At 56.6% G+C, this 13,684-nt stretch overlaps 1 protein-coding gene across 1 annotated transcript; it reads left to right on the forward strand.

Annotated features, from left to right (window-relative positions):
• The first annotated feature begins 1,929 nt into the window (after window positions 1-1,929).
• PYGM (glycogen phosphorylase, muscle associated) lies at window positions 1,930-13,487 on the forward strand. The gene is made up of 20 exons (XM_060158774.1): window positions 1,930-2,249; window positions 3,305-3,406; window positions 3,495-3,573; window positions 3,658-3,761; window positions 4,142-4,273; window positions 5,557-5,668; window positions 5,755-5,837; window positions 6,260-6,403; window positions 6,735-6,827; window positions 7,074-7,220; window positions 7,386-7,549; window positions 7,846-7,960; window positions 8,530-8,631; window positions 8,973-9,120; window positions 9,432-9,490; window positions 9,618-9,759; window positions 10,201-10,408; window positions 12,550-12,684; window positions 12,895-12,961; window positions 13,068-13,487. Exons 1-20 carry the CDS (start codon window positions 2,007-2,009, stop codon window positions 13,215-13,217), a joined length of 2,529 nt encoding a protein of 842 aa, XP_060014757.1. The 5' UTR covers window positions 1,930-2,006; the 3' UTR covers window positions 13,218-13,487.
• Window positions 13,488-13,684: the final 197 nt, after the last annotated feature.

Here is a 13,684-nt window from a genome sequence, read left to right on the forward strand (position 1 = left end):
AAACGTTTTAAGAGGAAGGTTTCTGTGTTCTCATGGCATCTGTGTTTTGGTGTTCTCTTCATGGTCTTTTTTCTCTGCTCTGGAGCACGCACTATGGAAGACCAGAACAGACGCTGTTTGGGAGTAGGGGTAGAGCAGAGCTTGGCGTTTGGAAGACTTGGAGTTTGGCCCCCATACTAGGGTGGTAATTCCAGGGCTGGGTCTGCTGTGGCGCAGAGAGTCCTCAGAAACAGCTTGGCCTTCCTTGAACCAGACTCGATAGCATCCTGCTGCTGTCCCGGCCTCTGACCTGCTTTCTTGGCCCTCAGACCAGAGCACCCAGTTCTCCCCTTCCACCGGCCCACCGCCCGGCCCCAGGAAGCCCAGGCATCCTTTGAAATAGCTCCAGGCCCTGGGCTCCTTTTGCTCAAAGAACAAAGCAGGATCTGAGGTCAGCCTCCACAAGACTAGGAGGCAGTGGCTGGAGGAAGCAGGGAGTTATATTCTCACTTGAGAGTATACATTTCTTGAAGGAATTCAAGGCTCAGAAAAGTAAAGCAACCAGCCTAAGTTCCCACAGCAAATCAGTGCTGGGGCCAGGACACCAGCAGTGAACTGGGGGCAGCCAAAGCCGCAGAAGGAAGGATCTGTAGCTGCCAGGCCCTGGGGAGGAATGGTGTAACATTCCCGGGGTGCAGGAGCTCCCATTTTACGGGTGAAGTCACATTTGGGAACCTGGCCCACTTTTTTTTTTATACAGCAGGTTCTTATTAGTCATCAACTTTATACACATCAGTGTATACATGTCAATCCCAATCGCCCAATTCAGCACACCACCATCCCCACACCCCCGCAGTTTCCCCCGCTTGGGGTCCATACGTTTCTGACCCACTCTTTAGGCCTGTCCAGTGTGAGGCCCCAGGTGGGAGAAATGAATGGGAGAAGGCCTTCACTCAGTCACCTGGCAGCTGCGTCATGGGGAGACCTAATGCCACTGGCCAATGTGTGTGTGTGTCTGTGTAGGGGGTGCTTCAGTTCTACCCCTGTGGGCCACAGGACTGCAGTTCCCAGGGACCCCTGCTCCAGGCTGGTGGCCTCCAGCCAAAGCTGGCCTGTAATCTGACCGTCCCTCTCAAAAGGTCACTTCAGAGGTCCTTGAGGGACAGCAACAGGGAGAGCTCAGAGTGACGTGACTTTGTGGGGGGGTGGGGCGGGGAGGGGCCCTGCCTCAGGCCACCTCCCCATACCACCCCTGGAACCCGGGGTCCCGGTCCCCCTTCTCCCAGCCACCCAGTGTCCTCTGCTAGCTGCCCTTCTTCTGTTCGGGGTACCCTGATCCTCAGCACCTGGGCCTTCAGCCTGTGGGGAATCCTGGCCCCTCTTGCCACATGTGTCCTCCCCACCCGGGTGCAGGGCCACCGTGGAAGCTTGACCAGAGGGCATCCCGCCTGTGGTTTGCAGCCTCTTGCGTGAAGGTCTAGAACCGAAGTCAAGCTGCTCTGATGGAGGCTGGGCCTCCTGTCACCTGTTCTCCTTGACAGCGCCCTCAGCCTCTCCAAGGAGTCCTGATTGAGGGCCCGCAATCAGGCTGCATCCTTCATCTATAACCCAGGAGAGGGGCCCAGATCAGGGCAACCTCAGCCAAAGTCACAGCCCAGAGGCTCTAGTCAAGCCTCAGGCCTCAAGCCAGTGCTCTGCCTGCTGCATCTTGTCTCTGACCCTGCAAAAGGCAGGGACGGGGACAGAAGACAGCAGACCCCAGTGTGTGAGGCCTGGAGGAAGTGGGTCAGCGCAGGGCTGCGAATGAGCCAGGTGGCCCTCCCTGCCCCTCCTCTCCTCCCCTCACCCCAAAATAGCTCCCCGAGCGGCCAAGCCAAGACCGACCCATCGAGGGAGGAGGCGTGGCACGTTGCCCAGAGCCAGGCTTTAAAGCACCAGCCGGCTGGGGATCTCCACTCCCTGGCTGAAGGCACTGCTCAGGCCGCCCGCCTGTCCACACAGTCAGTCCAGCCTGCCCTCCCGCAGCCATGTCCCGGCCCCTGACAGACCAGGAGAGGAGAAAGCAGATCAGCGTGCGTGGCCTGGCCGGCGTGGAGAATGTGACCGAGCTGAAGAAGAATTTCAACCGGCACCTGCACTTCACCCTCGTGAAAGACCGCAATGTGGCCACCCCTCTAGACTACTACTTTGCGCTGGCCTACACTGTGCGTGACCACCTCGTGGGCCGCTGGCTCCGCACGCAGCAGCACTACTACGAGAAGGACCCCAAGGTGCTGCTTGGGGCACCCCGGGAGGGGGATGGGCTGGGTGCCCTGCCTGGGGGCTGGGAGATCTTGACCAAGTGGCAGCCCCTCCCTGGGGTCAGGGCTCTCTGCAGCAAAATAAAGGGTCACTCCAGGTTCCTGAGGTTGGAGGATCCAGGGGTGCCAGGTGCAATGGGTTGCTGGGGCAACCCAGGGGGAGAAATCTGGGATGGGAGCAGGTCAGGGGGCTCGGGTCAGGTAGGCTGGTTGCAAAGGCCCAGGGCTCACTCAGAGAATGGAGGGGCTTCTGGGGGACATGAAGATCCCTGTGGCCTGGGTTGGACCCTAAGTGGAAGGACATATCATTGAATGCGTGCGTGGTGTGTGTGCTGGTGCAGCGCATGGGGCGCAGCTGGGGTGGTGAGATCAAATGTCTGTTGGGGTCACTGGTAAATGTCAGCAACCTGACACTTCTGGGCAGGCGTGGGGAAGGGCCAGGGAGGGGACCCAGGGAACCAGGAGACCAGGCACCATCAGCATCCTAGATCCTGGCAGCTCTCTGTCCTCTTCTTGGGACTGAGGCTTGAGAGCCAGGGGGCCCTCTGCAAGGACGGGAGGTGGCCGACTCTAGCCCTGAGTCATGTGTGACCTTGAGCCAATGACTTTTTTCTCTGGGCCTGGCTTTCCCTTTTGGGGAGCACTTGGAGGTGCTTCCCTATATTCTGACTCCCTGATGGGCTGTTGGCAGGATTGCATGCAATGAAAGGAGTTCCTGCCTCTCCTAGGCACCTCTCCTAACCCCTGAGGTAGATATGGCCAGCCCCATCTTCCAGATGAGGAAACTGAGGCTCAGAGAAGAAAAGTGATTTGTCCAAAGTCAGAAGAAATGCTGGGACCAGAATCTTGCCTGTTGGGTCCCAAAGCCTGAGAAGGGGGGAGAAATGGAGGCAGGGCTGGAACATGCTGGGGCCTAGGAGTGGGGCAGGAAGTATGAGAGGTGCAGGCCCAGCTGCGCCTGGCTGAATGTTAGTGGGTGGCCTTGATGCCCTCCCCTCCACCTCCCCACCTGTCTCTCCGGGCAGAGGATCTACTACCTGTCTCTGGAATTCTACATGGGCCGGACGCTACAAAACACCATGGTGAACCTGGCCTTGGAGAATGCCTGTGATGAGGCCACCTACCAGGTGTGTGGGGGAGGGGCAAGCCTTGGGGCTTGGGAGATTGACCTGCTGGCCCTTGGCCCTGACGCCTGCCGTACCCTCCCGCCTCTAGCTGGGCCTGGACATGGAGGAGCTGGAGGAAGTCGAGGAGGACGCAGGGCTGGGCAACGGGGGCCTGGGCCGGCTGGCGGGTAAGTGAGCAGGGTGGCAGGGGATTGGGCAGAAGGGTTCCTTTGTGCCGTGTCTCTGACACCCACCTCCACGCACACCCCTAGCCTGCTTTCTGGACTCCATGGCGACACTGGGCCTGGCTGCCTATGGCTACGGGATCCGCTATGAGTTTGGGATTTTTAACCAGAAGATCTCTGGGGGTTGGCAGGTGAGTGACCTTGGGCCCTGACCTTGTTATTATGATGATGGAGAAGACCCCTATTTGTTCATTCATCTGCACATAGATCCAGAACCAGCCCCAGCCTTGGTGGAAAATATCCTTGCCCCTTCCCCCTGGCCCCAAGCCAGTTGTTAGCTCTGGGGATAGGAGGTCCATACCTGTGGAATGTCTCAGACTCTCATACATACACAGTGTCCCCGTGGATATTCCACCAGACCAGGGGCCCACCTACCCCAAAGCCCTTCATTTACACCCTCCCTGTATAGGGCACATTAGGGCCACTGCTCCTGGCCTACTCACCACCTGCTGTGGTGTGAGCCTGGCTCTGACACTGCCTTCCTTTCTCCCCTGACCTGCCTTGGGCTCAGATGGAGGAGGCTGATGACTGGCTTCGCTACGGCAACCCCTGGGAGAAGGCCCGACCCGAGTGCACACTGCCTGTGCACTTCTATGGCCGAGTGGAGCACACCAACCAGGGGGCCAAGTGGGTGGACACGCAGGTGAGGGGGAAGTCAGGGAGCGGGGTGTGGTGGTGGGGAAATCTAGTGAGGGAGAGGGGAGGAGGTTCTAGAGGAAACAGGGAGAAACAAGGAAAGAGCCTGGAGGCTACTGGACCTAGTGCTATTTTATAATGGATGCCACTGAGGCTCAGAGAGGTTAAGTGACTTATTCAAGGTCACACAGCTAGAACTAGGAGAGGCTAGAGACAGGGTCACAGGGGAGCCAGACCAAGTGCAGAGCCTGGGAGGAGGAGAGAGGCCACCGTGCTCTACCAGTGCTTCTCCCCTGACCTGGCTCCTTTCCACCACCCCACAAGATTCATCAAAGAATAATCACGGAGTCTTGGCTCCCCTGCACATCTGAACTGGGGGCTTGATGGGAAACAAAGCAACAGCCCAGAAACGGGGACAGGGGAGAAACTTAAAAGCCTGGAGAGGGCAATTGACTTGTTCAAGGTCACAGAGCAAGTTAGAGGGAGCCTAAAGCTAAACGAGGTGTCCAAATTCCAGCTCAGCCAGTCTTGCTGTGGCTGCAGGTCACCGGCCTCCAGATGGCTGCACAGCAACCTCTAGGCTTTCAGAATCTAGAGTTTGTTCTGCTGTCATCCACGCCAAGGTCCAGCAGGGCTCTGGCTGCCCGCCTAGCTCTATGCTCTTGGGCCAGTCCCTTCCCTCTCTGAGCTGCAGCTTTCACTCTGCTCCAATCAGGGGCTACTTAGTGTTGGGGAGGGAGGCGTGGGTGTGCCCCCGCCCCATGGTAACAGGCAGCTATGGGCAGCAATTATTGATGTTTGCTAATTGTGGGAGGTGGGGCCAGCATTAGTCACTGCTAATTAGCCCTGTGGTCAACCAGGCATAAGCCCTTCGGATGGCCTTGACCTCCGTGACCCCCTCAGCCAGGCCCCATGGTTCCCCCCAGCCCTTCCATGAGTCCAGAGTGTCCTCTAGACTGTGCTCAGGCCAGCGGCCAGCTCATCGCCATCATGGCGGAGTGGCCACCAACAGGGCCCCGCCCTGGGCTCCGAGCTCATCCCCACCTCCTGGAATCTTCACAACAGCCCAGCAAGGAGGGGCACGGTGGTGTGGGGAGGCACTGGGAAGTCCTCTCCTTATGGACGAGGTCCAGAGAGGTTGGCGGGGCTGCTTGTGTCACCCAGAGTTGGGACTAGAACCCGGCGTGGGGAGTTGGGGGAGTGCAGTGACAGAGCACGGAGTTCCGGCTCTCAGGGCCTCTTGGGCATGGCAGATGCCCACCTCCTGACACAACACCGGGTGCCTTGCAGGTGGTGTTGGCCATGCCTTACGACACACCTGTGCCCGGCTACCGCAACAACATCGTCAATACCATGCGCCTGTGGTCTGCCAAGGCCCCCAATGACTTTAACCTCAAGGACTGTGAGTTCAGCCAAAGTCAGCAGCCCCTGCCCACCCCGGCCCACACTCGACCCAAGCCTGACCCTGTCCCCACATTCGTTCCTCAGTCAACGTCGGTGGCTACATCCAGGCTGTGCTGGACCGCAACCTGGCTGAGAATATCTCCCGTGTCCTGTATCCCAACGACAACGTACGTTACCCCCTGGGCTGGGGACAGGAAGCCAGAGTGCATGGGAGAGGGCAGGAGAAGGGGAGTGACACTTGCCGGTGCCCTAGTCACACCCAAGGCATATTGCTGGCCCCTGTGTGTCCTGTTCTTCCCCCAAGTTCTTTAAGTGGGAGGATGCCTGAGTCCTGGAGGCAGCAGGTTAGGGTGGGGCACTTTGGATGAGCCGCTCCCTGGTAACACCCACAATACTCCTCCTGGTCCTTAGCCCTCCCTCCTGCTACCATCCACATTGCTGCTTCTTGGTGGGAGAAAGACCCCTGGGTCCCTGAGGTGGGGCAGCTCGGGGCTCAGGAATCTTGGTGTGGGTGGGAGTCTCCCCTGGCCACACCCACAGCAGTGTTAGGCCACCACCTTGACTCCACCCTGCCTGGCACTGTCCCCAGTTCTTTGAGGGGAAAGAGCTTCGGCTGAAGCAGGAGTACTTCGTAGTGGCTGCCACGCTCCAGGACATCATCCGCCGCTTCAAATCCGCCAAGTTCGGCTGCCGAGACCCTGTGCGCACAAGCTTCGATGCCTTCCCGGATAAGGTACCAGGCCCCAGGGAAGGCCAGCCTCTACACCTCCTGTGATGGGTGCCATCCCTCCTCCCTCCAGTCTCAGCCTGAACCACCCATTTTACAGATGAGGACGTGGAGGCTGGGTGTTGGGGGTGGGTGTGGGGGGATCTGCTCGCGATCCTCAATAGAACCTCGCTCCCCTCTTCCTCCTGCCCCATACCTGCCCCCGTGAGGGCCTCCACCCCCAGCTCAACCCTAGAACCATGAGGGGCCCTGGGGGGGGTGCTCTGAAGGGGCAAAGGACAGCAATCATAGCCTTGGTTTGGAGCCCAGACTGACTCCAATGCCCCCCCGCCCCCAGGTGGCCATCCAGCTCAATGATACCCACCCCTCCTTGGCCATCCCCGAGCTGATGAGGATTCTGGTGGACCAGGAGCGGCTGGACTGGGACAAGGTGGGCTTCAGGGCCCCTCCTGCACCCCTGCCTCACCCTCTGCATCTCAGGGTTCCCCTCCCAGTCTGGGGAGTGGAAAGATGTGGGTGGAGCCCCCACTGCACAGACGGCAGTGTGAGGCCCAGAGGGCGGGTGTCCTAGAACCTGGCGCGGCAGTGGCAGGGCCAGGGCTCTTGGCTGCACAGTGTGTGTGGAGAGCCATCCGGCTTAAGCCCGGGGGTCCTTCCTCGCCATCCCATCTGTCAGGCATGGGACGTGACTGTGAAGACCTGTGCCTATACCAACCACACGGTGCTGCCCGAGGCCCTGGAGCGCTGGCCCGTGCACCTCATGGAGACCCTGCTGCCTCGGCACCTCCAGATCATCTATGAGATCAACCAGCGCTTCCTTAATGTGAGTGGAGGAAGCGTGGGGTGGAGGGTGGGGCGTGGAGGGCATGGAAAGCATGGCTCCTGAGACTCTGGCAGGGAGGGCTGTGGACAGAGACCTGGGGATAGGGTAGGGGCTGGAAACCTGGGTCCTGGGTCCCCGTCCTAGCTCTGGGCTCTCCTGGCACAGCGGGTGGCGGCTGCGTTCCCAGGGGATATAGACCGGCTGAGGCGCATGTCGCTGGTGGAGGAGGGCGCGGTGAAGCGCATCAACATGGCGCACCTGTGCATCGCCGGTTCACATGCTATCAATGGTGTGGCTCGCATCCACTCCGAGATCCTCAAGAAGACCACGTAAGACCCGCTCCCCAGACACCGCCCCTCCCGCTGGACCCCCGCTCACCCCCTCACTGCCCGGCACCGGCCATTCACAGTCGCCCTCAGCTGGCCCCTTCCATGGGTGGCACTGCTCTTACAAGAATCATAGCCTTGCCGTCCAGTCCAGTCCTGTCCCCAGATGACCCCTCTTACACACAGCACCCTCCCCCTCCCCTCCAGGCCCCTTTCATCAAGAAACCAGGGTAGGAGCCCCAGGGAGGAGGCCTTCATCCCACAGGGGTGATTGGTGATCCCCCGACCCCATCCTATAGCTTCAAGGACTTCTATGAGCTAGAGCCTCATAAGTTCCAGAATAAGACCAACGGCATCACTCCTCGGCGCTGGCTGGTTATGTGTAACCCTGGGCTGGCAGAAGTCATTGCTGAGGTGAGCGTTCACGTATGGCCAGTAGGGGTCAACACGGTCACCGCAGGGAGCATCTGGGTGTGGTTGTGTATGTGGTTCACTGTAGGGCACCCATCTGAGGGCTGAAGTCCATCCTGCACTGCGTTCCCCAAGCCTTGCATCTGTCTGGAGAAGGGGAACCATTTTCTTACTTGCATGAGGGTGCCTGTGGGCGAATGGAAGCCCTGGCTATGAAGGTCAACCTGGTGGAGTTCACAGTCTAATGGAGGGGTTATCAGCAGGTCACATCTGGAGTGAGACCAGAAAGGGGCAGAGAGTGGGAGCAGGGAGTGGCAGGGAGCCCTGAGGTCAATGCCTGTCAGAGGAAAAGGCCAAGAGGAAGGCCTGTGGGGTCAGATGGGGGTCAGCCATCAGAGCTCAAGGTCAGGAGGGGAGGAAAGATGCACATACATGTACCACCCCCCAGCTGGGAGGCTGCAGAGGAAGGAGCTGTCTGCAGTGGATGGGGCTTGGTTGACCTGGAAAGGGACCCCTCTGTGAGGGAGGACGGAGGAGGGATATGGGCCTAACTGAGAGCTATCGTCCCACAGCGCATCGGGGAGGACTACATCGCAGACCTGGACCAGCTGCGCAAACTGCTCTCCTATGTGGACGATGAAGCCTTTATCCGGGATGTGGCCAAAGTGAAGCAGGTGAGGAGCGCTGCAATCTGGGACAGACTCCTGTGCCAGGGCTTGAGTGGAGGGTGCTGGAGGGGCCGGATGTCTGAGTCAGGAATGGCCGATAGAGCTCATCTCTTCTGCAAACTCAGGCCATTGGTAGAAGTTGCCTGGAGTCAGTCCATGGTGGGAAGGCATCATCTGACCTCACTGGAAGAGTGCTGACATTGATTAGCAATGTCTGCCCTGATGCAGGAGTGGATAAAGGTAGCAAGGGAGACTTCTATCCTCACCTTCCTGGGAAAGAAATGAGACTGTAGGATTTCCTGAGGCTGAGGCCTATTGGTGAGCTCTCTCCACTCCCCTGACTTCAGGAAAACAAGTTAAAGTTCTCTGCGTACCTAGAGAAGGAATACAAAGTCCACATCAACCCCAACTCGCTCTTCGACGTCCAGGTGAAGCGGATTCATGAATATAAACGCCAGCTCCTCAACTGCCTCCATGTCATCACAATGTACAACCGTGAGTGGCAGGGTTCCCTCTGGCTCCTGGTTCCCCCCTCTGTGTACCTCCCAGGATACTATATACTTCCTGATCAACATCTCCTTTGACCTCAGGATAACTCTTGGGACATGGAATTATCCCCATTTCACAGATGGGCAAACTGAGGCTCAGAAGGGGAGGAAGTGACAGATCTGAGGTCACAAAGCAAGTGATTGCCCAAGTCAGGGCTACTGTCTCCCAGCCCAGCCCTGGCTGGATGAGTGCTGTCAGGTGTTACTGCCTAGAAGGAAAACCTGGCCCACTCACTGGATCCCTCTGTTTCTCCACAGGCATCAAGAAGGATCCCAATAAGTTTTTTGTGCCTCGGACTGTGATGATTGGAGGGAAGGTGAGAAGCCGGGCTGCAGACCATGGCTGTGGTTCTTTGATATCCAGATTGAGGTCAGCCTGGCTGAGTTGCAGGATGGGGGTAGGAGGTCAGGCTGTGGAGCTGACCCCAGACTGTGCTCCCACAGGCTGCACCTGGGTACCACATGGCCAAGATGATCATCAAACTCATTACAGCCATTGGGGATGTGGTCAACCACGACCCGGTGGTGGGAGACCGCCTACGCCTGATCTTCTTGGAGAACTACCGAGTCTCACTGGCCGAGAAAGGTGGAATGCCGCCAGTGGGGACCCTAGGGAAGCTCTGATTAGTTCAGTTCCAGGAAGAGATATTAATCTCCTCTTCTTAGGGTGCTTGCACTTTAAGGAAGAATCTGGAGAGGACAATACTCAAATCATGAGGATGTCCCTTTAATGGTGGTATGGGGTGAAATTATAGGGGAGATGGGCCTCAGTGGTGCCCTTTAAATCACACAGTGGAGCTGGGGGGTGGGGGGAGTCCAGGTTAGGTCCCAGATGTTCAAATATCAACAAGAGGTGGCGGGGCGGTGGGGGGCAGTGAGAGAGAGACTTAATTGGTTAAGAGTGGAGCGTTGGGGTGGAGGGGACTCTGAATCTGGCTAGGCCTAGGGCCAGACTAACTCCAGAGTCTCTAGCTGGTCTGGGGCTCTTCCTGGAGCTGAGCTTGTCCCCTGCTGCCCCCCCGCACAGTGATCCCGGCTGCTGACCTTTCCGAGCAGATCTCTACTGCGGGCACTGAGGCCTCAGGCACTGGCAACATGAAGTTCATGCTCAATGGGGCTCTGACCATTGGCACCATGGATGGGGCCAATGTGGAGATGGCAGAAGAGGCGGGAGAGGAGAACTTCTTCATCTTCGGCATGCGGGTGGAGGACGTGGAAAGGCTTGACCAGAAAGGGTATGGGCTGCAAAGTTCACAGTCTGTGGGCAGGAGGCACCAAGGTGCGACTGCTGGAGGTAGAGCCGGGAGCAAGAGGCATGACTGGAAAGGCTGGTCCAGGCTGCACAAGGTCTTAGTTATGGCCATCACGAGTCTAGAAAACTTTTGAGGTGACTTATAACAAATAAAGTTAATGAAATGGGAAAAGAAAGAAGTAACAGAGAACTGAAGGGAAAGGAAGAGAAAATAATACCAACCCTCAGAGATAATATTATTTCTGGAATTGGAAGTAAAGTGAAATTCTTAGCTCCCTGGCAGCCATGGCAAAAAGGGAAATATGAGTACAGTAGTTATATCTGTGCTTGTGGTCAGAAACATAGATCTTCAGAGAAGACATTTTCCTGGCATTACATTTTTTTTTTTTTTTTTTTTTTTTTTGCGGTACGCGGGCCTCTCACTCTTGTGGCCTCTCCTGTTGCAGAGCACAGGCTCCGGACGCACAGGCTCAGTGGCCATGGCTCACGGGCCCAGCCACTCCACGGCATGTGGGATCTTCCCGGACCAGGGCACGAACCCGTGTCCCCTGCATCGGCAGGCGGACTCTCAACCACTGCGCCACTAGGGAAGCCCCTGGCATTACATTTTTAACATTTTAAAATATGATTTTTTTCTTCTCATAAAAGCAGTACATGCTCACTGGTTAGAAATATACAAAGCCACAAAGAATAAAACAACTGTCATCCATAATCTCATCACCCAGATTTAAAGCCACAGTTCTCTTTTTCTTCGTGTATATAGTTTTTAAAAGTTGGGAATAATGCATGTACAGTTTTGAATCCTGTTATCTTAACATTGGTGAGGCATTTTCCATGTCATTAAATAGTCTTCAAGATATTTTAAATGTTTGTATAGCATTCTATCTTATGTACATGGCATAACTTATTTAACTAGTTCCATATGGTTGGACATTAAGGTTGATTTCCCCTGTCTGTTAGGATAAACGTCCCTGTGATGACTAACCTTTTACATTGATGTCCACATCTCTGATTATTTCCTTAAGATAATTATTAGAAGGGGGTATTTCTGAGTAAAAAGTATGAGTTCTTAAGGCTCCTGATACACATTGTCAAATTGTTTTCCCGAAAGTTGGTACCAGTTTACACTCCCACCAACAGCTTACAAGAGCTGGCACTGAATATTGATAGGAATTTCTCCTGTGGGGCTTGACTAGAAAGTTTAGACTTGGTCCTTTGTTGTTGTTGTTGTTGTTTTGGTTGCACCGTATGACATGTGGGATCTTAGTTCCTTGACTAGGGATTGAACCCGTGTCCCCTGCATTGGAAGCGTGGCAGACTTGGTCCTTTGACCAGGAGGGAAATGTGAAATGTTTTGAGCAAAGTCCAACACGTTCAGAACTAGGCTCCAGATGGACACTTTTGGCTGCAGGAGGCTTGACTGGAGGGGACAATGTCTAGGTGGGGGACCAGTGTGGGGCTGACACCAGATGGCAGGGGGAGTCCCCTGCAGCAGGCCACTGCTGGGGATGGGGATTAGGGACATTGTTGAGGAGGCGGACTTGGTTTCTGGTTGGAAGAGAGAAAGGGAGGAAAGAGATGAGACTGGTCTTGAGAGATTTGAACCCAGGTGGCTCAGGAATGGATTGTGCTGCCTTAGGAAGTGGGACACTGGAGGAAAGTTGGTGCCAGGCACAGCGATGAGCTTGGCTGGACGGTTTGAACTTAAGGATGTTCCTCACGATATACCTGTTCGCTCCTTCTGGGGCCTGAAAGTGAGGCCAGGGATGGACTATGGATGGTGGGGGAGAAAAGCCATTAACGAAGGAAAGAAACCTGTTGGGAGACAGTGGTGGTGTGTGGGAAGAAGAGCGCTTGGTTTGGGGCCTTTGGCTCTGACACTACCTTTCTCTCCTCTCTAGACCTCAGTTTCCTCATCCACAAAGTGGGGGATGAAAAGCTGAGCTGAGAAGGGAGGGGGCCTCTCGGAAAGACCTCCAGAGGGAGTGTGGCAGCTGCGGGGAGGGCAGTAGCAGGCTGGGCCTGGGTTTTGACCCTGGGGCTTGGAACTTCCTGGAGTTTTGCTGGAGGAGGAGGAGCCAGGAACCCATTTCCAGGGCACTGACTACAGCTCTTCCCCAACAGGTACAATGCCCAGGAATACTGTGACCGAATTCCAGAGCTTCGGCACATCATTGACCAGCTGAACAGTGGCTTCTTCTCCCCCAAACAGCCCGACCTGTTCAAGGACATTGTCAACATGCTCATGCACCATGACCGGTGAGCTGGCCGGCCAGGAAACTGCGCACGTGGGGCTGCTGGGCTCAGTAGGGCTCAGGTGCGGTGGGGAGGCTGGACAGGGCTTCTGGGCAGTTGGGACTAGATTCCTTTGGAAGCAGCATCACTGTTCAGGTCCCCAGAAATCCAATGGGACAGGATGGGCTTGGCCCTTGACCTCATGAAACTTCCTGATTCTCCATTCCCCTCCAGGTTTAAAGTCTTTGCAGATTATGAAGAGTACATTAAATGCCAGGAGAGAGTCAGTGCCCTGTACAAGGTGAGGGGTCCTGGGCCAGGGGCTGGCAGGGCTTTGGTGGCCCTGGTTGGGATGAGGTGGTAGGTGGGGACCCCACTGGCAGAGCTAGCTCCCTTTTGGCTTGTAGAACCCGAGAGAGTGGACGCGGATGGTGATCCGGAACATAGCCACCTCTGGCAAGTTCTCTAGCGACCGCACCATTGCCCAGTACGCCAAGGAGATCTGGGGCGTGGAGCCTAGCCGCCAGCGCCTGCCAGCACCTGATGAGAAGATCTGAGCCTCTAGACCAGACCCAAACCTGCCCCTGAGTCTGTTGGCAGTCCCTTGGGCCAGCTCCAGCTCCTCGTCCAGAGGGTAGGGTACTGGGGTTAGATCTCTAAACCTCTTCCTGGAACCCCATTTCCCATCAGCCTTGAGATCCCAGTGTTCAGCGTCACTAAGGACACTGCTCCCGTCCTGTCCTCGGGCTCCCCGCCCGCTCCTATTTATGGCTCTGACCAACTTTACCCACTCCCCAATAAACTGGTTCTCCTTGGGAGCCTCCTTACTCCTCTGTCTGTTGGGAAATATTTTTAGCTCCGGGCGGCATAGCAGCTGCACAGTCACCGCGCCTTACCCCCACCCGTGTCAGGTGCGTCCCCTCAGAAGGGGGGGGCGGCCTGTGGGGGCAGGGCCCGGACTCTCCTGCCCACTTCCAAGCGTCATCCTCCACGCCTCTCTTCCCAGTGCTGTGTCCATACTAGG

Source organism: Lagenorhynchus albirostris, chromosome 9 (assembly GCF_949774975.1).
Source record: "Lagenorhynchus albirostris chromosome 9, mLagAlb1.1, whole genome shotgun sequence".
In the NCBI taxonomy this organism is placed as follows: domain Eukaryota; kingdom Metazoa; phylum Chordata; class Mammalia; order Artiodactyla; family Delphinidae; genus Lagenorhynchus; species Lagenorhynchus albirostris.